Source organism: Neoarius graeffei, chromosome 7 (genome assembly GCF_027579695.1).
Source record: "Neoarius graeffei isolate fNeoGra1 chromosome 7, fNeoGra1.pri, whole genome shotgun sequence".
Classification (NCBI taxonomy): domain Eukaryota; kingdom Metazoa; phylum Chordata; class Actinopteri; order Siluriformes; family Ariidae; genus Neoarius; species Neoarius graeffei.
In genome coordinates this window covers 8546660-8574334 of record NC_083575.1, presented here as the reverse complement: position 1 = coordinate 8574334, position 27675 = coordinate 8546660, and the positions used below count along the sequence as shown (strand labels likewise).

The following is a 27675-nucleotide window of genomic DNA, read 5'->3' as shown; positions in this document are numbered from 1 at the left end:
AACATAAAAGACCGACAACAGTAACAGAAAGCAAGAAGAAAAGACGTTATGTTATATACGAAGGAAAGAAACACAGGAGCAAACTAATAAATATCGGCGGTCAACGAGTACCTTGGTGTGATCAGCTGTTCGTTTAGCAACAAAATGATGGAACTGTCAGTGCACGGTCAAAGGGAAACCTGTAGATGGCAGTAATGCAACACTGTGGATGCCAGCTGCTGTAAAACCCAAAAGAAGAAGATAAACCTGCGCATGCGCAGATGGCCTTCCTCTGTCTGCTTGAATGCACAAAGTGAGCGATTTTCATACACATTATTTGCTTGGGAATCCATTCAAGTTAAATAACTTCCCAGCCACAGAATGGCCTGATATTTTGTGAAATATTACAGAAATAAACATGCATCACAATGACCAAATTTCAGAAGGAACCGATTTTATGGAACCGAAGGAATTTCAGAAGGAACCGAGTTCACCGATTTTATGAAATCAAAAGGCTGTCTTGCTTGACAGGAGAACTGAAGGCAATTTTTTTATTATTAAATTTTATTTATCTCATTTTATTAAATATAGAAATGCATTTTTATTGCTATTTTGTCACTGCTATAGCAAGTTATGAGTGTTTGAAATATGCTTTGTAATATATCAGTCCATGTGTCAAAGCAGTGGCTGTAAACGAGATTCATTAAGACCTGCGTGAGACATCGTAGGACGGAAATAAAACATATAGCGGAAATCAATGTGACCAACATCTGCCAACGTTGTCAAAAGACGCGCGCGCTCTTTCGAATGCTGATGTAATCAAGCTGGAATTTTGTTTGTTTTGATAGCAATCAGGAGAGTTTGAAAAAAGTAGGCAGTAATTGTCATTTAAACTCGTTTTTGTACAATATTTCATTTGGAAAACAGTTTTCAAAATGGCGGTACACAGTGGTATGCAAAAGTTTGGACACCCCTGGTCAAAATAGCTGTTACTGTGAACAGTTAAGCAAGTTGAAGATGAAATGGGCGGTATGGTGGTGTAGTGGTTAGCATGGTCACCTCACAGCAAGAAGGTTCCAGGTTCAAACCCAGCAGCCGGCGAGGGCCTTTCTGTGTGGAGTTTGCATGTTCTCTGCATGGGTTTCCCCCACAATCCCAAAGACATGCAGTTAGGTTGACATGGGGCTGCCTTGGGCTGAGGTGCTCTTGAGCAAGGTACCGAACCCCTGATTGCTCCCCGGGTGCTCTGGGCTGCCCACTGCTCTGGTTGTGTGTGCATGTGTTCACTGCTTCAGATGGGTTAAATGCAGAGGATGAATTTCACTGTGCTTGAAGTGTGCATGTAATGAATAAAGGTTTAAAAAAAAAAAGAAATGATCTCCAAAAGGCATAAAGTTAAAGATGACACATTCCCTTTATATTTTAAGTAAAAACTTTTTTTTTTTTAATTTTCATCTTTTACATTTTCTAAATGGGCGGCACGGTGGTGTAGTGGTTAGCGCTGTCGCCTCACAGCAAGAAGGTCCGGGTTCGAGCCCCGTGGCCGGCGAGGGCCTTTCTGTGTGGAGTTTGCGTGTTCTCCCCGTGTCCGCGTGGGTTTCCTCCGGGTGCTCCGGTTTCCCCCACAGTCCAAAGACATGCAGGTTAGGTTAACTGGTGACTCTAAATTGAGCGTAGGTGTGAATGTGAGTGTGAATGGTTGTCTGTGTCTATGTGTCAGCCCTGTGATGACCTGGCGACTTGTCCAGGGTGTACCCCGCCTTTCGCCCGTAGTCAGCTGGGATAGGCTCCAGCTTGCCTGCGACCCTGTAGAAGGATAAAGCGGCTAGAGATAATGAGATGAGATGAGACATTTTCTAAATGACAAAAAAGGAAAATACCCAAAGCAAAAGTTTGGGCACCCTGCATGGTTAGTACCTAGTAACACCCCCTTTGGCAAGTATCACAGCTTGTAAACACTTTTTGTAGCCAGCTAACATTCTTTCAGTTCTTACCTGGGGGATTTTCACACATTTGTCCTTGCAAAAGGCTTCCAGTTCGACAAGTTTCTTGGGCTGTCTTGCATGCGCTGCTCTTTTGAGATCTATCCACAGATTTTCAATGATGTTTAGGTCAGAGGACTGTGAGGGCCAGGGCAAAACCTTCAGCTTGTGCCTCTTGAGGTATTCCATTGTAGATTTTGAGGTGTGTTTTGGATCATCGTCTTATTGTAGGACCCATCCTCTTTTTAACTTCAACTTTTTTTACAGATGGTGTGATGTTTGCTTCCAGAATTTGCTGGTATCTATTCGAATCCATGCTTCCCTCGACCAATGAAATGTGCCCTGTGCCACTGGCTGCAACACAACCCCAAAGCATGATCGATCCACACTCATGCTTCAGAGTTGGAGAGGTGTTCTTTTCCTGGAATTTGTCACCCTTTTTTCTCCAAACATACCTTTGCACATTGTGGCCAAAAAGTTATATTTTGATTTCATCAGTCCACAGGACTTGATTCGAAAATGCATCAGGCTTATTTAGATGTTCATTTGCAAACTTCAGACGCTGAATTTTGTGGCTCGGACGCAGGAACGGTTTTCTTCTGATGACTCTCCCATGAAGGTCATATTAGTTCAGGTGTCGCTGTATAGTAGAACAGTGCACCACCACTCCAGGGTCTGCTAAATCTTTCTGAAGGTCTTTTGCAGTCAAACAGGGGTTTTTATTTGCCTTTCTAGCAATCCAACGAGCAGTTCTTTCAGAAAGTTTTCTTCATCTTCCAGACCTCACCTTGATCTCCACTGTTTCTGTTAACTGCCATTTCTTAATAACATTACAGTCTGAGGAAACAGCTACCTGAAAACACTTTGCTACGTTCTTGTAGCCTTTTCCTGCTTTGTGAGCATCAATTATTTTATTATTCAGAATGCGAGGGAGTTGCTTAGAGGAGCCCATGGCTGTTGATTTTAGGGACAAGTTTGAGGAGTCAGAGAATTTATACAGCTTTGAAATCTCCACCTTTCCTAATGAAGAATTTGAACAGGCCACAGCTCAATAAGCTAATTAAGGTCTGGAACCTTGGTAAAAGTTACCTGAGAACTCAAATGTATTGGGGTGCCCAAACTTTCACATGGTGTTCCTTTTCTTTTTTCACTCTCCAATTGTACAAAACAAAAATAATGCACAAATCTTGCAGAAAACGCTGAAAAAAATGTGTCGTCTTTATCTTTATGCCTTTTGGTGATCAGTTCGTCTTCTGCTCACTTAACTATTCACAGTAACAGACATTTTCAGCAAGGGTGCCCAAACTTTTGCATGCCACTGTGTGTATGTGTGTGTGTATAAATATATATAATCTGAAGCATCTAAAATAGAATCCATAGCCTGGCTCCCATTGCAGTTTTTTGCAAAATAGAAGCGATATTTTCAAACATTTAATCAAAACACAGGGTCGCAGGCAAACTGGAGCCTATCCCAGCTGACTACGGGCGAAAGGCGGGGTACACCCTGGACAAGTCGCCAGGTCATCACAGGGCTGACACATAGACACAGACAACCATTCACACTCACATTCACACCTACGCTCAATTTAGAGTCACCAGTTAACCTAACCTGCATGTCTTTGGACTGTGGGGGAAACCGGAGCACCCGGAGGAAACCCACGCGGACACGGGGAGAACATGCAAACTCCACACAGAAAGGCCCTCGCCGGCCATGGGGCTCGAACCCGGACCTTCTTGCTGTGAGGCGACAGCGCTAACCACTACACCACCGTGCCGCCCGCAAATGTGAACTGCATCCCTTTATTTGATAATTAATAATACACCCAAGGGCTTTTTTTTTTTTTTTTTAACCTGGCTCTCCTCAATCAGTGTCACACATCTGGAAGAGTTTAACCAGGATTTATATTGTGCTGTGTCTGGTTAAACGTGACCTTTCACTGCACTGTTGGTTTGCAGTCAAAACATGCTGCCAATTAAAAGTTTTTTAACACCTGAAGTTTCTGATGTCGAGTCCAGTTTAGTCGGTGTGAGTGCCACAGACTAAACGAAAAAGAGGAGTTTTGAAAATAAGGACCGATTTTCAACAAATCTCCCACCAAAAAGTGAAATATTTGTGCTTGAGAGTCTGACAGGCTTTTTTGCAGTCCTTTTTGAAGTCAGGATTAATGAGTTTATGGCATTAAAGTTCCAAGCTTTGCTTCATCTTGGAGCTAAAATGAGCCATGACCTCTGAACAGATACGACTCATCTGTGTGAACTTGGCTTGGGAAGATGATGTGCACATCTTCATCCATTCATCTGTAAACATTCTGTACCTCGTGTTTTGATTGACTTTCTTTCACACAAGCCATGAAAATATGTGAAAGCCTCAGTTTCTTCGCAGGTGTCTCTGTCTAATTAGCTAGTTTCGGCTCCGATGAGCTGCCTTCAGTTAAATAATTTACAGAAATGCTTAACTGGATAAAATTCCACAGAGAATCTGCGATAGAATGGTTCATGTTTTGAAAACTAGACTCGCTGATTAAGGCATGTTTTTTTTTTCCCGTTCAGTATTTCATCTCATCTCATTATCTCTAGCCGCTTTATCCTGTTCTACAGGGTCGCAGGCAAGCTGGAGCCTATCCCAGCTGACTACGGGCGAAAGGCGGGGTACACCCTGGACAAGTCGCCAGGTCATCACAGGGCTGACACATAGACACAGACAACCATTCACACTCACATTCACACCTACGCTCAATTTAGAGTCACCAGTTAACCTAACCTGCATGTCTTTGGACTGTGGAGAAAACCGGAGCACCCGGAGGAAACCCACGCGGACACGGGGAGAACATGCAAACTCCGCACAGAAAGGCCCTCGCCGGCCACGGGGCTCGAACCCGGACCTTCTTGCTGTGAGGCGGCAGCGCTAACCACTACACCACCGTGCCGCCCCTCTTGAGTGAGTTGAGAAATTTAAATACTTTGCTGTATGTACATCTCTGAGGCAGGCGGCACGGTGGTGTAGTGGTTCGCTAATCAAGGTCCTGTCATTACTTAGATTTAAACACCGGTTCTTTTTTATTTTGCTCTCTCTTGATATTATTTTTTTTAAATCCACAATTCATTGAAGGCTTATTTAGATGTGCTCCTTTTAGAGTGTTTAAGAACTAAGCCTGTTCATGGTGCTTTGACCTTAAAAAAAACCCCGACAACTTTGCTGTGAAGCGTTTTTATTGGCGGTGTGTGATACACAGATGCTCATCAAGGCAATCAGGGCCAACTGTGGGGTTATTCTTCATCCAGCATGATTTCACACAAGCTCATGAAAAATTCAACAAGAACAAATCCAGTTGCCCATTTGGGGAAAAATATAAACGCTAAATGTTTGAGAAAGAAATGTCAATGGTTCAAACTGCTTCCTGTAGACAAAGAGAGATTAAGATGGAGCTGGAAAATGTCCGATTCCTGCATCCTGTTTTACTGACAGACTCATGAGCAATCCTCGAGTGTCAGCTCTTCCTGTATGCTTTCAGGACGTGCTGGAAAACTTTTCAGAGAGCATTTCTGCTGTCCTCCTGACAAATGAATGCTTGCAATAAAATTACAGTGAATAATAACATCTGTCGTCATTTTGTTCTGCACCGGACGGGTGAAGGTGAAGATGATGATGATGATGGCATCAACCAAACAAACCACAGCAATGTAATATCTTTCACCCAAATAAAATTCTGAGCAAACAAGACATTTAAATGACTCTTCCACACCGTCTGAAATCAATGCGTTCCCCCTCGGCTAGGGTGAACACAGACGACGTGGCTGCAAGTATGAAAATGGTCAGGAGGAGTGTGATTGTAATCAATGCTTTGTTCGAGCAGCTTTTGGGCGATGTCACGTTTTCAGCATGGATCGATGACCTTTTTGTGCTTTTAGTGCTTTGGCATATAAACCCCACCAAATGCCCAGGAGCAACCTGTGTCTTATTTAATGCTAAGGCAACTTTAGAAAATGAGATCAGTGGGGCTCCTCAGTCACCTTTCTGAAGTAATCAGATATTAATTGGAATTGTTACCCTCCACAGTCGGGTGTAAAATTATTCACCACTCAGAACTGCTTTTCCTTCATCAGTTTAGAAGAAACGTATTGTGTGATTGCATTTAAAAAAAAAAAAAGTCGTATGTGAGTTTTCTAGAGCAGGGTACCAACTGAGTATTAATCAATTGCAAGACATTAAAGTTAAAAGTTAATACGTTTTGTTTTTACTCTCTTTATAATTTAAAAAATATATTTTTATCCCATGTACTCATTCTTGTTTTGCCTGACATCGTGTTTGATTTGTTGAGCATGTTTTGTCTAGTCTGATATACAGGTGCTGGTCATATAATTAGAATATCATGAAAAAGTAGATTTATTTCAGTAATTCCATTCAAAAAGTGAAACTTGTATATTATATTCATTCATTACACACAGACTGATATATTTCAAGTGTTTATTTCTTTTAATTTTGATGATTATAACTGACAACTAATCTCATTATCTCTAGCCGCTTTATCCTGTTCTACAGGGTCGCAGGCAAGCTGGAGCCTATCCCAGCTGACTACGGGCGAAAGGCGGGGTACACCCTGGACAAGTCGCCAGGTCATCACAGGGCTGACACATAGGCCAAGTTGACATTAGACCGTATCTGTCTCGTTTTCTTCGCGGATGCACTGTCCGTTTACATTAAAATGTCTGGAAACGCCGGGAAACGGGAATCCGCCAGGGTCCACGTATTCAATCCAGATCGTGTCTGGTCCGGTGCTGTGTAAACATTGAGAATACGCAGATACGCTGTGCTGAGCTCTAGCTGGCGTCGTCATTGGACAACGTCACTGGTGACATCCACCTTCCTGATTCGCTGGCGTTGGTCATGTGACGCGACTGCTGAAAAACGGCGCAGACTTCCGCCTTGTATCACCTTTCATTAAAGAGTATAAAAGTATGAAAATACTGCAAATACTGATGCAAATACTGCCCATTGTGTAGTTATGATTGTCTTTAGGCTTGCCATCCTTCCACTTGTAAGTGGTAAGTGACGCGCATGCCCGACATGCACTGAGATCACACACACAGCGGCTCAGTCCCGAATCACTGCTCGTGCGCTTCACTCGCGCGCTCTGTGAGCTGCGCAGGGCCGGAGTGTGCACCCTCCAGAGGGCACTCGCTGTTCAGGGCGGAGTGATTTGGAGCACAGGATGCCTGCGGAGCCGAGCGTATCCGTGTATTGGTGTTGCTGTGTGCACGCGAATCGTGTATTGGCGTTGCTGTGTGCACACTAATCGTTTTAAAAACGTTAATCTGATGATCCGCTAATACAGTCTAATGTAAACCCCACCATAGACACAGACAACCATTCACACTCACATTCACACCTACGGTCAATTTAGAGTCACCAGTTAACCTAACCTGCATGTCTTTGGACTGTGGGGGAAACCGGAGCACCCGGAGGAAACCCACGCGGACACGGGGAGAACATGCAAACTCCACACAGAAAGGCCCTCGCCGGCCACGGGGCTCGAACCCAGGACCTTCTTGCTGTGAGGCGACAGCGCTAACCACTACAACTAACTGTCAGCCCCCTGACAACTAATGAAAACCCCAAATTCAGTATCTCAGAAAATTAGAATATTGTGAAAAGGTTCAATATTGAAGACACCTGGTGTCACACACTAATCAGCTAATTAACTCTAAACCCCTGCAAAGGCCTTTAAATGGTCTCTCAGTCTAGTTCTGTAGGCGACACAATCATGGGGAAGACTGCTGACTTGACAGTTGTCCAAAAGACGACCATTGACACCTTGCACAAGGAGGGCAAGACACAAAAGGTCATTGCTAAAAAGGCTGGCTGTTCATAGAGCTCTGTGTCCAAGCACATTAATAGAGAGGCAAAAAGAAGGAAAAGATGTGGTAGAAAAAAGTGTACAAGCAATAGGGATAACCGCACCCTGGAGAGGATTGTGAAACAAAACCCATTCAAAAATGTGGGGGAGATTCACAAAGAGTGGACTGCAGCTGGAGTCAGTGCTTCAAGAACCACCACGCACAGACGTATGCAAGACATGGGTTTCAGCTGTCGCATTCCTTGTGTCAAGCCACTCTTGAACAAGAGACAGCGTCAGAAGCGTCTCGCCTGGGCTAAAGACAAAAAGGACTGGACTGCTGCTGAGTGGTCCACAGCTAAGTTCTCTGATGAAAGTAAATTTTGCATTTCCTTTGGAAATCAAGGTCCCAGAGTCTGGAGGAAGAGAGGAGAGGCACAGAATCCACGTTGCTTGAGGTCCAGTGTAAAGTTTCCACAGTCAGTGATGGTTTGGGGTGCCATGTCATCTGCTGGTGTTGGTCCACTGTGTTTTCTGAGGTCCAAGGTCAACGCAGCCGTCTACCAGGAAGTTTTAGAGCACTTCCTGCTGCTGACCAACTTTATGGAGATGTACTGTAGATTTCATTTTCCAACAGGACTTGGCACCTGCACACAGTGCCAAAGCTACCAGTACCTGGTTTAAGGACCATGGTATCCCTGTTCTTAATTGGCCAGCAAACTCGCCTGACCTTAACCCCACAGAAAATCTATGGCGTATTGTGAAGAGGAAGATGCGATACGCCAGACCCAACAATGCAGAAGAGCTGAAGGCCAGTATCAGAGCAACCTGGGCTCTCATAACACCTGAGCAGTGCCACAGACTGATCGACTCCATGCCACGCCGCATTGCTGCAGTAATTCAGGCAAAAGGAGCCCCAACTAAGTATTGAGTGCTGTACATGCTCATACTTTTCATGTTCATACTTTTCAGTTGGCCAACATTTCTAAAAATCCTTTTTTTTTTTTGTATTGGTCTTAAGTAATATTCTAATTTTCTGAGATACTGAATTTGGGATTTTCATTAGTTGTCAGTTATAATCATCAAAATTAAAAGAAATAAACATTTGAAATATATCAGTCTGTGTGTAATTAATGAATATAATATACAAGTTGAATGTAATTACTGAAATAAATCAACTTTTTCATGATATTCTAATTATATGACCAGCACATGTATATACACCCAGCAACATCATGTAACAGCAAGTGATAACAGGAACGAACTTGTCTCGTGGACAACAGTAAATGTAACTGTAAATGGATAAAATATTCAATGTTTTCATTGTTCAATCAATAAAAATTGTAATCGGTGGCAAACTATTCAAGTTGTGCTGTCTTTGGGAAATAATCAAATTTAGGGATGGTCACGAACTCACTTTGTGATGAATTGTTTTCCTGTAACAGCATACCCCCTCAGTGTTTTATTCCTTCTGGAAACTTAGACTGCGTTCAGACTGCACCCTGAAACGACCCATATCCGATTTTTTTTGCCCATATGCGACCTGTATCCGATTTGTTATTGACAATCTGAACGACACAGATCCAATTTTTTCACATGCGACCCAGGCCGCTTGGATACGTGGTCCTAATTCCGATGCATATCCGTTATTTTCACATGCGACTGCAGTCTGACCGGACAGGTCGCATTCATGCGACCTACACGTCATCAACAAGAGACAAACGTCACTATTCTGCGTTGGCTAATCCCGCCTCTTTGGTGAAAAACAACAACATTTGTACAGTTTTCAGAATTTAAATAGACTTTTATAGAATTGATCAAGCTAATCAGGGCTTAATTTGAGGGGGAGCAAGCCGGAGCGTGCTCCGGAACCTCGGACGTTGGCTCCGGCAGCTATTTACACTGGATCCGGTGATCCGCCACCTCTCTTGACTATGTAACAAAATTTAAAAAAAAAACAAATAATTAAATAAATAAATGCAAGTTTATTTAGTGTTAATATCTGATTTTGATATCTGTCTTGTTGGTGATTTCTCTCATGAAACGACATCCACAAAATATCTGTTTATATATTACGGAAAAGGAGGGTGCACACTTCCGTGGCCGCGGGAGGAAGACACGCTGTTCGGGGAAAAAGAAGTGGAAGCGCTCTGCCAGCAGTTTTGCATCAATGACCCACGACATGTCATCAGGGCATTCAGGGAAAGTAATGGAGAATTCATCCCAGATGAACTGAAGGGCCTCTTGGCCGCGATCAACACTGTCCCTATCTCAAGTGCAGAGTGTGAACGGGGGTTTTCGCAGATGAAGTTAATTTGCAGTGTTATTACAATACATGCCCAGAAGCGTCCCCCCCCCCCCCTCTTTTTTTTTTCGCACCGGAGCCAGTCATCCTCTGCACTCTGGGACCTCCCACTTTACAAATTAAGCACTGAAGCTAATGGTGGATTTGGTAGGGACCTGGATGTTAAACCATCCTGTATTACAAGATTATAAGATTGTTCTGGAAATTTCCAGTAATTTGACACCTTCGGTCTCATTAGTCTGCTGCCCACATTAATCAGATTATTGTGTGAGTTCTGCCGCCGCCACAAAAACCACATCGCCAGGTCTCGCCTCATCTCCATGCTTTACTTGCAAACTTGAAGAGTGCGCTTTTTTTTGTTTACGTATTACGTAGATGTGCTTATTACGTGTCAATTTGCGCATGCGGGACACTTTGGGTCGTTTTCCGTTCATATTGGAGATCGCATACAAGTCTCATATAATTGGTAATGTGAACGGCCTAACAAAAAAAATCGGATTTCACAACAAATCGGATATGGGTCGTTTCAGGTTGCAGTCTGAACGTAGTGTTTCTGAACACAGAGACTAAGCTAGTTCACCAAGTTGTTAAAAGTAGTTGCTTTCTGAGCTCCAGATCTCTCTTCTGGATGTTTCAAGTGGTATTCCTTGCTTTTTCAAGCACTCTTAAGCAGATTTCGGGCGGGCAGGCAGGCAGGCAAAACTAACTCCATATTTGTGGGACCCTTACAGTAAGTACAACGATAAACAATGATACAGTTGATTCTGTATAGCAATGAAAAAGCTAATGAATAGCTAATCAGTGAACATCACATGTTGATTTCGAGGTATCGAGCCCAAAGTGTAGATTAGTTTGATAGTCAACTCTTTCTCACATAAAATTTATCACAGGGTTGATTTTATTGGATGTTACATAAATGAAGTTAAAAGGAAAGCTGCAGGATCGAACCCCATCCCTGTGAGGAACTCTAATAAAACTGGCTTGTCTGAATACTTGTGAATTTTCCATAAAAACACCATGTTGGTCATAATTAGGCCATTCTCTGTGTTTTTATACTGTATTTTGCCACATTTGGTTCCCAATTTCTCCTTTAGTTACTCTATAAAGCATGTCCATGTGGCTCTTTAATGGTGCTCTACAGCAGTGAGTCTAGTCATTAGCAGTGCACAGTTAAAAATGCATGTTATCTTTATGTTCCTAACAGTTTGAGAGCTGCAATTTTATTCTTCATGAGACACAAAGCTCGCTTTATATAAGTGCCTTCTCTCGGCATGATCCAGAAGATACCCCGGCACTCACTCGCCGCTCTCCCATGTTTGTTTCAGCAAATTAATGACTTTGGCGTTAATTAAAAAGCAAGCAGCACTCAGTGCGTCCTGCCTCCTTCAGCAAAAGCAGCTTGTGTGTGTGTGTGTGTGTGTGTGTGTGTGTGTGTGTGTGTGTGTGTGTGTGTGTGTGTGTGTGAGACGTGGGAGAAAAAAGAAGGCTGTATGAAGCAATCAGTTTTTACAACAATCAGGACAGTGCAGCAGTGACGGAGGAAAGAAAAAGAACAGGAAAAAAGCATTCAGTCCATTCTGAGATGTTCACAGCCTTTGTTTTATTCTGTATGAAAAACTCCGAGGTAGAAAGAGAGAGAGAGAGATGGAGAGAGAGACAATTAGTGAAAGAGTCATGGATAGAAATAAAATGAGACACACAAACAATGAGGAGCATGAGACGTTGAGAGAAACAGAAGAAATCGACAAAGAAAAATGAGAAGAAACAGATGGAGGATGAGACCTAGAGAAACTGCAAAGAAGATAGAGAAAGAGAGATGTGAGAAAGGAAGGAGAAGAGATGGAAAGCATGTGATGGAGAGGGAGAAAGAAAATTTGAGACAGACAGGAGGACAGATAGCATGAGATATAGAGAGTGACAGAAAGAAAATGAAAGACAGGGTAAGGACAGATAGAGTGTTGGAGAGAGAGAGAGAGAGAGAGAATAAAAGGCAAAAAAGAGAGATGGAGACAGAGAGAAAAAGTGAGAGTGGGTGATGGAGGCAAGGAGAGAGCCATGGACAGGGAGGATATGTGTTAAGGGGAAAAGAAATGAATGATGGTGAAAGACAGAAAGATTTAGAGAAAAAGACAAGATATAAAGTGAGACAGAAGGAGAGATTATGAGGGAAAAACTGATTTGATTTGAAGACCGACATCGTTTTCATTTTCAAAAACCTCAAATGTATTAATGTGGATGGAACCTGAGACTGAGAGAAAGACAAAGGCAAAGTCCACATTCATCCATTTTAGTTTTCAGACAAAAAGGATCTCCATCCAGACAAGCGTTTTAGCGCCATATCAGAAATAATCTCCATCCATACCACACTGGCCTGATAACACACATCACACGACCCTTCATATACACTGGGCATTCGGGTGCAATTATATAAACACCTGATGCTGTTTGTTTTCTTCTGGAAAAGGGTCACGTGATAGAAGTGTGACCAATCAAGGAAGGATACGTGATGACAGGAAAAAAAAAAAACAATCAGGACATGAGCGTGGGTGTGTGCGTCATTGTTTCCAAACGTCTCCATTTTGGGGGCTTGAAAACTCCGTTGTAGTTTGGGCGCCAGGTGTAAATGGAGCAAAAGTGATGCGTTTTAAAACTAAAAGATATTAGTGTGGACGTAACCTCAGAGAGAAAGAACAGATAGAATGAGATGCGCAGGAGGGAGATAAATGCAGAAAGATGTTCAGGCAGAGAAATATGAGATCGAGAGACTGAGAGTGACAGAGACGCAGGCAACGGGAGACAGGGAGAAAGTAAAACAGATATAAGCTGCTGAGTAAAACAGATAAGCTGCTGAAATGTCCTGCAGAGCTGCACATCACATTTTCATCGACTCCTAGCCTCTGAGCCGTGTTCATTGTTATATGTAGTGTGTAGTTCACAGTGTGTAGTGTGTGCGTGTGTCAGAGTACATAGCGTGCAATCCATAATGTAGTGTGTGGAATGTATCGTGTGTAGTGCACAGTGTATAATGTGTAGCACATAATGTATAGTGGATGGTGTGTAATGCATAGTGCATAGTGTGTACTGTAATGCGTAGTGTATGGTGCATAGTGTGTAGTGGATAGTGTGTAATGTGTAGTGTATGGTGTGTAGTGGACAGTGTGTAATGTGCAGTGTGTAGTGTACTGTATAGTGTGGAGTGTATAGTGTGTAATGTGTAGTGGACAATGTGTAGCGTGTAGTATACAGTGTGTAAAGTGTTTTGGATAGTATGTAATGGATAGTGTGTAATGTGCAGTGTATAATGTCATGTAGTGTATAGTGTGTAATGTGGAGTGGATAGTGCATAGTATACAGTGTGTAAAGTGTTTTGGATAGTGTGTAATGTGTAGTGGACAGTGTGCAGTGGAAAGTGTGTAATGTGCAGTGTATAGTGTATAATGTTGTGTAGTGGATCATGTGTAATGTGGAGTGGATAGTGCGTAGTGTGTAGTATACAGTGTGTAAAGTGTTTTGGATAGTACTGTATGTAATGGATAGTGTGTAATGTGCAGTGTATAATGTCATGTAGTGTATAGTGTGTAATGTGGAGTGGATAGTGCGTAGTATACAGTGTGTAAAGTGTTTTGGATAGTGTGTAGTGGACAGTGTGCAGTGGAAAGTGTGTAATGTGCAGTGTATAGTGTATAATGTTGTGTAGTGGATCATATATAATGTGGAGTGGATAGTGTGTAGTATACAGTGTGTAAAGTGTTTTGGATAGTATGTAATGGATAGTGTGTAATGTGTAGTGGACAGTGTGCAGTGGAAAGTGTGTAATGTGCAGTGTATAATGTTGTGTAGTGGATCATGTGTAATGTGGAGTGGATAGTGTGTAGTATACAGTGTGTAAAGTGTTTTGGATAGTATGTAATGGATAGTGTGTAATGTGTAGTGGACAGTGCATAGTGTGTAGTATACAGTGTGTAAAGTGTTTTGGATAGTATGTAATGGATAGTGTGTAATGTCATGCCAAGTCAAGTTTATCTGTATAGCGCATTTAACAATAAACATTGTCGCAAAGCAGCTTTACAGAATTTGAACGACTTAAAATATGAGCTAATTTTATCCCTAATCTATCCCCAACAAGCAAGCCTGTGGCGACGGTGGCAAGGAAAAACTCCCTTAGATGACATGAGGAAGAAACCTTGAGAGGAACCAGACTCAAAAGGGAACCCATCCCCATCTGGGCAACAACAGACAGCATGACTATAACATTAACAGTCCTAACAAAGCCAGCTTCGTTGATGCTATAAACCCCCCACCGACGGAAACCCGAGCGCAAAACCGTTCACGACAACCGCAGTCCCAAAGTCAGCAAGTCAGCAAGTCAACTGCAGTCCCCAGCCACAAAAGCACCACTGCAAGAGTCCAGAGCGTCTTCCAGGTGCGACCCCCAACTGTCCGCATGGGGCCGCCCTCCACAGGAGTGATGTGATGAGACACAGGGCACCAGGATGGATCAGGCAGGTCTGAGGAGCAGAAGAGGTCAGCATCTCGATCCCAGGACTGACATGTAACTCAGAGGGACAGGTTTGGGGGGAGGGGAGAAGAGAGAGAAAACACAGGTTGTTAGGTATGCCCAATGTCACCTGAATAAGTAGGAACAGTATACATATTGCACTGAGTACAAGCAGGGACTCCGGCAACTAACTATGACATCTTAACTAAAAGGGGAGAGTCAGAAGGTAACACAGGCATGAGGGAGCCCCGGGACATAAAGCAGCCAGCCACTACACCATCAACAAACTCGAGTGAGCAAGCGAGTGGGGACTGACAGCATCCATACATCCCAGTTTACCAAAACACTCTATGTCTGAGGACCCTCCAGATCTACACCTTTACCTCATAAACGCCATTAACAAAAGGCTTGATGAAGCAGATATGTTTTCAGCCTAGACTTAAACACTGAGACTGTGTCTGATTCCCGAACACTACTTGGAAGGCTGTTCCGTAACTGTGGGGCTTTGTAAGAAAAGGCTCCGCCCCCTGATGTAGCCTTCACTATACGAGGTACCAGCAGATAGCCTGCACCTTTTGATCTAAGTAGGTGTGGTGGGTCATAGAGGAGCAGAAGTTCACTCAGGTACTGTGGTGCGAGACCATTCAGTGCTTTAAAGGTCAACAATAGTACTTTATAATCAATACGAAATTTGACTGGGAGCCAATGCAGTGTGGATAAGACAGGGGTGATGTGGTCATCACGTAGTGGTCATCATATAGTGTATAGTGTGTAGTGGATCGTGTGTAATGTGGAGTGGGTAGTGCATAGTGTGTAAAGTATTTTGGATAGTATGTAATGGATAGTGCGTAATGTGTAGTGTATAGTGTGTGTAATGTGTTGTGGACAGTGTGCAGTGGAAAGTGTGTAATGTGCAGTGTATAGTGTATAATGTCATGTAGTATATAGTGGATCGTGTGTAATGTGGAGTGGATAGTGTGTAAGGTGTAGTGTATAGTGTATAATGTGTAGTGGGTTGCACATAGTGCGTAGTGTCTAGTGTTGTGTAATGTGGAGTGTATGGAGCACTTGCATGTGACGTCACAGCCGATCCAGATTGTGACAGACGCCATCTTGTCGGTCAAACGCCATATTTCCTACTTCTACTTCTACTTCTACCTTTTCTTCTGGAAAACCCTACTATATACAATTCTACTACAATGGCTGCGGCTACAAGCTCTCCCTACCTGTGCGCATTTTTTATGTTTTTTGTGTGTATTTTTGCGTGTTGTTCGTCTGTACCGGACTTCAATATCCACTACAACTGTATGGACTTACTGGACATGGGTTTCCAGCTTAAAATGACGGTTTGTAGCGATTTCCATCGCATGCACAACATTCCAGACGAGATAGCGAGACCAGCGGGATCTCCATGGATTGTTATCGGAAGCAAGCGAGGCTGCAGAGCCGGCCTGTTGACTAAGCTCAGAAAACAGCCACTCAAACCTCCACTGCCAAGCCTCTACCTCTCCAACGCCAGATCCATGGTAAACAACACGGACAATTTGGAATTACAGCTGGAATTACCTTATTCTATTCTATAATCGGCTGGTCAGTGCTATACTCAATACTTAAGTGACTTACCCATCCAATGAGGATCATTTTCTTGTTTACAAGATGCCACATCTGAGTCACTGACAAATCCTGAATTTCTCTAAAGATAACTGTCCAGAGATTTATAAGCATGCAGTGCTTCACCACTGAACAGCGAGGGAAAGTTAATGAGGTAATTATACACGTCTGGGTATTCTGCTGGCAGTTCAAAATCCGGTCGTGAAAACTCCGTCCGGTAAGCCATAAGGGTCACTAATCTGTAGGTCGTTTATTTTAGACACATATCTAGTTATCTGTTCATTAGAAAAATGAGCCGTGTAGTCCATCGGTTGAAATTGATCCATTCTGTACACGAGTGCAGCAGTATTCAGCGGTGTTTTTTACCGACAAGATGGCGGCTGTGTACTTTCCGGTCACGTGACTGCAAGATCTCTATAGTGTATAATGTGTCATGGATAGTGTGTCGTGTGTAGTGCACAGTCTGTCATGTGAAGTGCAGAGTGATGACTCGTGGCCCTAATGACCAAAAGGCCCTAACAACTGGGGCAGTCTGATTTTATCGTTCTTCTCCACCTCCGCTCAATCCTTTAATTACCCGCCTCATTTCAGATGGCCTCATCTCAAACGCCACTCTGACTTCTCACCTTCATCTGCTTTCAATCTCGTCCACACTCAGTTCAGACAATCTCACACTCATGAGAGATGATGGAACAATGTGTTCTAATACAAGGAAACTGGAATGGTTGTATGGCATTGAGTGTGAATGTCACTATCTGGATCTGTTTAGTGCTCTTAGTATCCGTATCTGGAAAGTGGGCGTGGGCTAAAGCGTACCATTGCTCTTTTTAAAAACGTATTTACAAATGAACCCCCCCACCCCACCCCACACACACACCCAACCAATAGTTTAATCCACTGCAACCCTGACTAGGCAGGAACTACAAACACGTCACAGAACATGTTTAGGTTTAGTCCTTCAAGCTTCAAATCATACACTGTTTTATGACTATTATGAAGGAATATTGTTTCATTTTTGTGAGAATGTAGTCAGCTGGTAGAAGATAGTGTACACTGACCTTCTGTGAATGACCTTGCTTCAATTTCAGATGCTGAACTATAGACAGCTCACACACAAACTGCTGATGGAAATGAGGGAGAAAATTTCACAGATAATACTCAGGCAGCACTCAGTCCACCACTGTATCTGCTTACAACTTCAAATTTTCATGGAGGATGACGTTAACGGACACATAACACTGCTTCAGCAGCCGCAGTGGAAGTGCTAAATTATTCAGTGTGGGGAAGCTGGTTTAAAAAATGCATTTGTGACATTTCTCATGGAATTTTAGCACTTTGTTAGGCCAGATCTGCTTTTTTACGACAGCATCTATTGAAAGAAGCAAACAAATTAAATGAACACATGCAGTGCAATCTGTATAAGGGATGTCAGAGAAATCATTATTTAGATATATATTGTGTATTTATTGATGTGCATAACTCATAGGTTTAATATTTTATCAATACAATTTCTTAATACTAATTTTCATGAGAATCCTCACCTCATGAGTCAGAACCGGAGCTGAATAAATAAATCACATCTTGCGTGCTAAAACTTTTTTTTTTTTTCTGATGCGTCACTCTCCTTCTGTTTTCTTCAGGTGTAAAGAAGGCTTCCAGGGCATCCGCTGTGACCAGTTCCTGCCCAAAACAGACTCCATTCTGTCTGATCCAAGTGAGTGTCTGATTTAAATCCACTTTATTTATTATATGCGCACATTCAGGCTTTATCGCAGCATTTCATTTTGCTCAGGGCTACATGAAATGGCTGCCTTCCAGCAAATGGTTGCTCTGTGTGTGTGTGTGTGTGTGTGTGTATATATATATATATATATATATATATATATATATATATATATATAAAATGTGTAATTAAATTTTCTGTAGAAATTCCTAAGAAAGTGCAATTGCTCAATAGAATCATTGCTTTTCACCAGAGATGTCAGGTTTATAATATTTTGCTTAGCGGACTATTTTCAAGGAAGTGCAATGCATTTATCTATAAAAAGAAGTCTTGAAATTTTGGAAAAAATTTGACGACTTGATGCAGCGTATGTACCAATTCCATTTCTTAATCCGTCTCTAAATCCATGTTTATTGTTAGCATGCATTATTCACACTCTTGTCATTCATTTTTGAATGCATAATATTCCTCCTGTCTCAGAAAAGAAAGTTTCACAGCCCCAAAGTCTAATCCTGCAGCTTGTCCTCAATCCGTCTTTCTTCGAAAATTCAAGGTTAATGCCAGAAAGTTTTCTGTAGCAGATGAGTTTGGCTCATGATTCCACTGCATATCTGCCAAGGTATCGGTTATCTTTCCTGGCTCATAGACAAGGAGATGAGTTTTGGGTTTTCCCCGGCAATAATTTTTCCCAACCGCGCAAGTATTTGTACCACAAACCAACACACTCACTCAAGGGCGAACGAGAAGATTATTGTGTATATGGTGAAGTTTTCTGTCTTTGAGATGTTTTCCATCACTGATGGAAGGAGTTTTCAGTGCCAGTGCTTTGTCACAGTGAGAGGTAAAGCTGTAATTTACACTCTCTGACCTCTTCACGACAGAGGAGTTTATGCTTTTTCAGTTTCTCTGTCATTTCACAGTGTGTCATCTTGTTAGATGAACATCAAGAGAGAAATATGACAGGCTAGTGAGAAGAACAGCTGTTTATAGCCGCTATAACATAAGTATTAGGGCAGTGGGCATGTGCCATCCTTGGTCGCCATGCAGTGGAGTACTAAGGCATATCCTTCCCTCCACTAGCCTGGGGTGGTGCCTTGAGCAAGTACTAGCAAGCCCTCTCTTCCCCTGGTCAGGGTTATGACCGAAGACTGGACTCAGCAAACTGCAGAGGAGACCACCAGCTGGTAGCTCAACGTGCAGGAAGGCGGACCCAGTGAAGCATTTGTGGAGCATGATCAGGGCACAGTGCAACACATAGAACACTGTTGGCCATCCACTGCATCCCGGTCTAGCTCCAGCCATCTTGATTCTGTCTTGCCCCTGGACCCAGTTAGGTCGGGACGAGAGAGTGAAGCTGATGGCTGCACAACTCTCCCTCACTCTAATCCAAGTCACGCGCAAGTCATGACTTGAAATTCAAATTCAAGTCCTGTGGTGAGGCGGCACGGTGGTGTAGTGGTTAGCGCTGTCGCCTCACAGCAAGAAGGTCCGGGTTCGAGCCCCGTGGCCGGCGAGGGCCTTTCTGTGTGGAGTTTGCATGTTCTCCCCGTGTCCGCGTGGGTTTCCTCCGGGTGCTCCGGTTTCCCCCACAGTCCAAAGACATGCAGGTTAGGTTAACTGGTGACTCTAAATTGAGCGTAGGTGTGAATGTGAGTGTGAATGGTTGTCTATGTGTCAGCCCTGTGATGACCTGGCGACTTGTCCAGGGTGTACCCCGCCTTTCACCCGTAGTCAGCTGGGATAGGCTCCAGCTTGCCTGCGACCCTGTAGAACAGGATAAAGCGGCTAGAGATAATGAGATGAGATGAGAAGTCCTGTGGCAATGGGTAAGTGGCAAAGCAACAGGTGCGGAAACCCTGGAAGCTGGAGACATGAACCTGCACACAGGTGGCCCAGGATATAGGGTTGCTCTCTGCTGGAACAGAGCAGCAGCAGAGTTCGGCAGTCCCCTGGGTGTCTGAGCAGCCCTGTTTAGGATTTGCTCTGCTCACCTCCATGGAGGAAGGGGCTAGAAAAGGTGCCCTAAACATAGCCTGCTTCACCTCACCCTGGCCAGCACATCATGGCTCGTGGGGATCCCACTCAGCAGTCGAAATACAACATGGAACATCAACATCTGGGCGTACCTTCAAAGCCCACCTGGATTGGCCTCATCAGTCACCTCCAGACCCACAACCGCCACCCACCAAATTGAAGTAAGAGTCATCTTTGACACCGAAGGATGAACATCAGAACATAAGCAATTCCAGGGAAGAAACAAAAATAAAACATGATGTGTCATTGGAACTGTTGCCAAATTGATTTGGCATTGGAAGGATTGGAGAGGATTCAACTTTGGGGTGGGAACAGGAACTCGGCTTCACCACACCACACCCTGTAAATGATTATTTTCCTCCAGCAGCACAACCCCAAGTATTTTATTTCTGAAATCATGGCTGACAGATGCTCAAAATGTGAAAGAAGAACTGATTCCTTAGTAAATACATCTTCCATTACATCACATGAGTGACCTTCAGGAAGCTAAAATATTCATTATTTTTGTTCATTCAGCTCATTTGAGTTGTGCATCACTAAAAACAAAGACTTGGGGAAATAATGGCCATGTATGTTGGATAAGGCTAGGCTGACACTTGCACAATTCCGTGGCACGCATTGGCACGACTCGAGTCATGCCAGTGCGCAAACTAGTCGTAAACTGGCGTGAAGTGTGCGTAAACCCGTCGTGACTGCGTGCCATGTCGGGACAAGAATTTTGAAATGTTCAAAATTTTGGTCACAACAAAATTTTGTGACCGGGTCGTGAACTATGCGCAAACTGTTCGTGATCTCGTCGTGAACTCATCGGGACGATGCGGGAGGATGCGTGCCAGTGCGTGGAAGTGCGCGCCATGCCACGACTGTCACGAACTGCCACGAATAGTTCACAAACAGCTCACGTCGAGTTCACGAGTAGTTCACGACATGTTCACGAATTGGTGCGCGTCGCAGCTTGGCCGTGCCTTCCCACTGACACGGTCACGCATTGATGGCACGAGCAGTTCACGACTAGTTTACGCACTTCACGAACAGTTTGCGCATGGCACGAACAGTTCACGACGAGTTCACAAGCAGTTCACGACTACTGCGCGACAGTGGTGCTCACGTCGGTGCGGGGGTATATATAGGGCTTCCCGGACACTTCTCGCCATTCGCAATTTTTTTTCTTGCTTTTTTCTTTAATGTCTTTTATTTTCTATTCCTTCATGACTTTTTTTGGGGGGGGGAGTTTCGTTTCTTTTATTTCAAAAATGGAACAACTGTGGATGCAGCTCATGAAGCTACTACCATTCTTTCTTGCCAAGGGACAGCACCAGCAGGGGACATGTAGTAATGTGACAGGTAGTCTCACTGATCCTTTGCATCCTTCTGGGTATGATGGCCGGTTAGAGGCAGCAGCCCCTGCAGGTGTCGGTCAGTCCTCCATCCACCAGGGATCAGATCATGTGTGTCTGGATCTTCGCGGTCCACTTCTGAAATTGCTTGTGGGTATCTGATGAGGATGAGGTTGTGCATGACACAGGCGTGCCCAAGTCGGCACGACACCGTCCGAATTGCGCAAACTCGTCGTGCCAATGCGGGAAGTGCGTAAACTATGCGCAAACTATGCGTGAACTCGTCGTGCCAGTTCGTGAATGTGGACGGGCACGCATTCGTGAACTCGTCGTGAACTATGCGTGAACTAGTCATGAACAGTGCGGGAGCCTCCCAGTTTGTGCCCCAAAATGGCACGACTTGCCACGACAAAATCGTGGCCAAAAGTCGTGCAAGTGTCAGCCTAGGGTAATAACCACCACTATGAACGTGTTGTTTCCTGTTGCTGTCATTCCTCACCAAAATCTAAATCTGAACATCACGTTCTTTCAGTGAAGAGGTTCAGAACAACCTTTCATAACTCTGCATGTTGGTATGAAGACAGAACAGTGGGTTTGTTTGCTGGGTAAACAGTACAAGGCTACATTGTCTTGCAAAAGTATTCACCCTCCTTGGTGTTTGTCCTGTGTTGTCGCATTACAAACTGGAATTAAAATGGATTTTTTGGGGGTCAGCACCATTTGATTTCCACAACATGCCTACCACTTTAAAGGTGAAATTTGTTGTTTTATTGGGACACAAACAATGATTAAGATGAAAAAAAAAATCTGGAGTTTGCATAGGAAACCCCCCCACAAAAAGTCAATACTTTGCAGAGTCACCTTTTGCTACAATTACAGCTGCAAGTCTCTTGGGATATATCTTTATTAGCTTAGCACATCAAGCCACTGAGATTTTTGCCCATTCCACAAGGCAAAACTGCTCCAACTCCTTCAAGTTAGATGGGTTGTGTTGGTGTACAGCAATCTTCAAGTTATGCCATAGATTCTCAATTGAATTGAGGTCTGGGTTTTGACTAGGTAATTCCAAGACATTTAAATGTTTCCCTTTAAACCACTCCAGTGTAGCTTTAGCAGTATGTTTAGGGTCATTGTCCTGCTGGACTGTGAACCTTCATCCCAGTCTCAAACCTCTGGCCGACTCAAACAGGTTTTCCTCCAGAATTGCCCTGTATTTTGTGCCATCCATCTTTCCTTCAGTCCTGACCAGCTTTCCTTTCCCTGTAGATGAAAAGCATCCCCACAGCATGATGCTGCCACCACCACCATGCTTCACTGTAGGAATGGTGTTCTCAGGGTGTTGGGTTTGTGCCAAACATGGAATTTCCCATGATGGCCAAAAAGTTCAATTTTAGTCTCATTTTTCAGTCTCAAATGTGCTCAGGAAAATGTCACAGCACTAAAATCGGAGTGTTTTTTTGCAGCACTGTATGTCAGTCACATCAGCAAGGAGGTGGTTTCTCTCCAGGGATCCTGAATTTGTTTGTGTTTTCAGGAGAATGAGTTGATATTTCTAGTTGTTGATGTAAAAGTAATCCTTGACTTCAAGGTGGGTGGGAAAAAATGTGAACCTGAGAACAGGCTGTTTTTGTCTACTCCAAAAGCAGCATGATCACATCACTCCATGTTCGACGGATATTGTTAAGTAGAAGGCCATTGAAAGGCTGAAAACTGAAGTGCTGTGGTAATGGAGGGGAAAAAGTGTATTAATGATCCACAGTGGTTGTTAGGCAGAAGAAAAAAAATAGGTTTTTTTTTCTCCTCACGACAAGTGATTTGCATGAGAAGCATAAGAGGTACAGAAACAGCTAGAGTAACAAGTGAGACGCTCTGGCAAGGTCCCTGTCTGAGAACGGCATTTATATACACAGTAGAAAAAAAAACAGGAAGTGAATGCAGGCAAGATGGAATTCCCGTCCCGGATCCAGATTAGTGCTGACCTGGGAGATAAGTAATCTCCAGAGTGGAAGTCCGGGGTGGAGCATGACAGTACCCCCCCTTCAGCAAGCGCCTCCAGGCACTTTAGGGAGAGCATCAAAGTGTTGCCAGTGGAAATCTGTCATGTGTTGGATCCAATATGAACCAGGCCAGATAAGGTCTAGATATTCCGGAGGCACATGAGAGAGGTCGGGAAACTCGCTGGCTGAGGGCTGTGGTGGTTTGGCGGGAGGCAGAGCGGAGTTCAGGCAGGAGGCCAGGCAGGAAGGACTCCAGCCTAGGATGGTGTTATTAGTCCAGTTTAAGTGAGGGTTGTGCTGCGTCAGCCAAGGTAGTCCTAGAATGATGGGAACGTGAGGGTCGTTCATGATGTGAAATTGAATAGTTTTGGAGTGATTGCCTGAAATCCTTCAGGTGAGCGGGGCGGTAAGATGAGTGATGGTGGTCAAGCCAGTGCCATTGAGTGTCAGGATGGTGAGAGGGACCTCGAGGGCGAGTAAAGGGATTCCGAGATCCTTGGCGGTGGTGGAGCAGATCAGTTTCCTGTCTGCCCCCGAGTCGATGAGTGCCTGAAGATGGTGATGCCGGTTGTTGTGGGTGATGATAACAGGGAGCAATGGTCGGTCAGCAGGGAGCTGGTTCCAAGCATTGCCCACCAGGGCCCCTCGATTCACTGGTGGGCTCGTCCTTTTAGTGGGCAGGCTCGGCAGATGTGTCCTTGCTGACCGCAGTAGAAGCAGGCCCCTATGCTCTGCCGGCGCAGTCATTCTTTCGCTGACACCCGTACCCAATCTACCTGCATGGGTTCGATGGACGAGGCAGAAGGTGGAGAGGAGGTGAAGCTGGGGTGGTTCTTCTCTCTCCTCCGTTGTTGAATCTGAGCATCAATGCGATTGGCAAGGTCCATGAGGCTGGAGAGGTCCGATGGCAGTTCTCGAGAGACTAGTTCATCCTTAATGGCATCGGACAGGCCATGTAGGAACGCCTCAACCTGGGCACTCTCGTTCCAACCGTATGACGCCACCAACATCCGGAACTCGATGGCATAATCCGAGGTAGATCGGGACCCCTGCTGCAGCTCCATGAGCTCCCTAGCCACCTCCCAGCCGGACAGAGAACAGTCAAATGTTCGCCTCATCTCCTCGGAGAATTCTTTGAAGCTAGAACAAAAGGATGCATTGGCGTCCCAGACCACTGTTCCCATTCCCTGGCCTTGCCAGTGAGGAGCGTGGTGATATAGGCTACCCGGGAGCATTCTGTGGGGAAGGCCAGAGGTTGTAGCTCCAGGATCAGTGAACATTGAGACAGAAAAGATCTGCAGGTACCTGGTTCTCCACTGTAGGGCTGAGGCAAAGGGAGTCTCAGTTTGTGGAGAGCGGTGGTGGCAGGAGGTGAGGAAGGAGGCGGCTGGGCAGGGGTAGGCATGGCTTGGGAGTGCTGGAGTCGCGTGGCTAGAAGGTTGAGTGAATTGGACAGGGTGGAGAGGTTCTGGGTAATCTGTTGGAGATCCTGTTGGTGGGTCCCGCGGAGAGCTCCTTGCTGCTGTATAGCCGTTCTCAGCTGGGTCAGTTCTCCTGGATTCATGTTGGCCAGAACGTACTGTTAGGGGTGGCAAGATGAGGTGCAAGATTAGGATCCAGAAGCAGAACACAGACAGTAATCCAATAAAATAAGGTGATTTAATCCAGGGAAAAGGGCGTGGCAAAAAGGTAAATAAACAGGATGAAAAAACAAATAGCAAAATAATCCAGGTACAAAGAGACAAAAAACTTTGACAAAACAACAAGGCAGGCAAGGACAAAAAATGCTAGTGCAAAAAACCATGAACAAAAAAAAAATGCTTGTGCAAAAAAAAAAACATGAATAAGAAAAAATGCTTAGTGCAAAAAATCATAAACAAGAAAAACCACTTGGTGCAAAAAAATAACCAAGAACAAATGCTAGAGAGGAAAACCATGAGAAGCATAAGAGGCTCAGAAACGGCTAGAGTAACAAGCGAGACGCTCTGGCAAGGTCCCTGTCTGAGAATGGTGTTTATATACACAGCAGAAAAAAACAGGAAGTGAATGCAGGCAAGATGGAATTCCCATCCCGGATCCAGATTAGCGCTGACCTGGGAGATAAGTAATCTCCAGAGTGGAAGTCCGGGGCGGAGCATGACAGTTTGATACCCTGGACCAGCAGGAATGGCTGAAGTGCCCTTGATCAAGGGTTACTGCCCCATGGGCTGCCCACTGCTGTGGGTGTGTCAGGGTCCTGTTGTACGTTGCTTTGGATATGAGCATCTGCTAAATACCTGTAATGTACTAATTTAATAAAATATCCAATTCTTCACAATGACTGAGCGAAGGGACAAACACAGTGCCATCATGGCTACAGGTTTGAATGACCGCCCTCACTGAGGACAACATCCATTTGAAAAGAACAACACGGGTGAACAGTAAATCCACTTTGATTGCGATGATTCATCTGCCAAAGCTGTTCGTGTTTCCACTCATTCAGTCTTATGAAATATTTATGCAAGGCTGCAGTGATGGTTTTAGGCGGGCCAATTACTGTGAGATATGGATCATGACAGCTCGAGGCCTAATGACCAAAATGTGAATTATATCTTGATTTCTAATGTACTTCCTGTCAGGACTACGATCACCTTATTGACAAACTGTGAATGTATATACAAGGTGGCTGGTTCTTGATTTTTTTTTTCCTCATGCTGCTCGAGAACGGTCATCTTTTGTCCCCCCTCTGCTCCCAAGAAATCTATTTTCACACAGTAACTTAATTTCACCTCCATCCAGCATCAATTCAAATGCATGTCGCCAAGTTTTTGATTTACAGCAATCAAACAAGATTTATGCACCTGGAGTCTAACACACTTTGAGCGGGTTGCATTTCTGTTGCCTGTGATGGACAGCTATTCATTAGTGTCACAGCTTAATGGGTATATATCTGTGCAGCTTGTTACAGTAGAGATTTGGCAAGTTTATTTTATTCCATACTGGCGATGAAAAGGTCTGAAAGTATTCTGAATACTTTCCTAAGATGAAAACTTGAAGAATTTTCATTGTTGAAGTTTCAACTCATATGACCTTAATTTGTTTCAGCGCTGATTCATAACAAATGGTATTGTAGCTCTGGTGTTTTGTTGTTGTTGTTGTTGTTGTTGTTGTTTTGTTAACTATAAATGACAAGACATGATGATTTAAACCTTTCTGAATGACTTTCGAAAATGTCGTTTTTCATTATGTCCCTTTGGCAAAATTAAAGGCGTCACGCAGTGGCGATAAAAGTCGCATTATTCTGCACCGGAATGCTTTCGAGATTCGAAATAAATTGACCGTCGATTTTTCAAAAGCTTCCCGCGGTTGTAATCGGTCCTTGTTTGGTCATGCCCATCACTTGAAATTTCCCGCGTTCGCAGCGCCCCCTCTCGGTCAATGGAACAGCTGTGTGACGTCATACCAGTAACGACTCGGTGCAGTTGCAATGGCGGACACACCAGAAAATAGGAGCGATGCTGAGGAAATTAGCTTTGATTTTACCGATACAGAAGAAGAAAATGGCCCACAAGTAGAGATTTTGACAGCTGAATGTCCTGGTGGTATCCAGCCTTACAGATTTGAACCTGAGCGCTCATCTTCAGAAGAAAATGAGGACAGTTCTGACGACGACAGAAACGAAGACGAGAATGAAGAAGACCGGCGACTTGAAGACTTGTTTTGGTTGGTTTCTCTGACTAAATCACTACTTGTGTGTATTTTTAAAGACCATTTTCACTTGAATTAGAATGCTGTGTGATTAATCTATGATTATGTGTAATACTGATAGCTGTAGGGGGTGAAAGTATAGCTAGAAAGATTGAATTCTAGCAACTTGACAGCTTGCGATCTCGCGAAATGCAGTGGGCCTTCTGATACAGTAGACCCCTTGATATTCCAGTTTTCATCATTTTCCTTTTATTGCGGTTGATTTTAACTTGATATTCAGTATGTTATAGGCTGGGAGTATTGAGCTTTGTATATTGTTTAGTAAACGTACAATCGTCAGTAATAAGTGATAATTATTAGTTAAAGGCAGCTCTGTGGCATAAATCTTTCAATTAATCTTCTGTCATCCATCTGCTAAAATTATGTGCCACATATGTTATCAAGACAACACTTCATGTGACAAAGAAAGATATGACAAATACATAAATGTATGAAAATCATTTTGTACAATTAATGATTGATACATAGAAACACTTAAAACATGTTTTTAAAAAAAATAATTTTTTTTCTATCAATACCTAGCCATGACCTTGAAATCAGATCCATTGATAACAACAGTCACAAATAGTGTTCAGTGTTCGTTGTTACAGCCAAACACAATACACCGATTAGGCATTTTGTATCACAA

The 27675-nt window shown here is 43.7% G+C and overlaps 1 protein-coding gene across 1 annotated transcript in view; it reads left to right on the top strand.

Annotated features, from left to right (window-relative positions):
* The window catches only part of LOC132889094 (pro-neuregulin-3, membrane-bound isoform), an 855315-nt gene that overhangs the window by 728449 nt on the left and 99191 nt on the right, over positions 1-27675 (top strand). The window contains exon 3 of the mRNA XM_060925258.1: positions 17850-17923. Within this exon, the coding sequence (XP_060781241.1) occupies positions 17850-17923 (74 nt within the window). The remainder of the gene's footprint in view (positions 1-17849; positions 17924-27675) is intronic.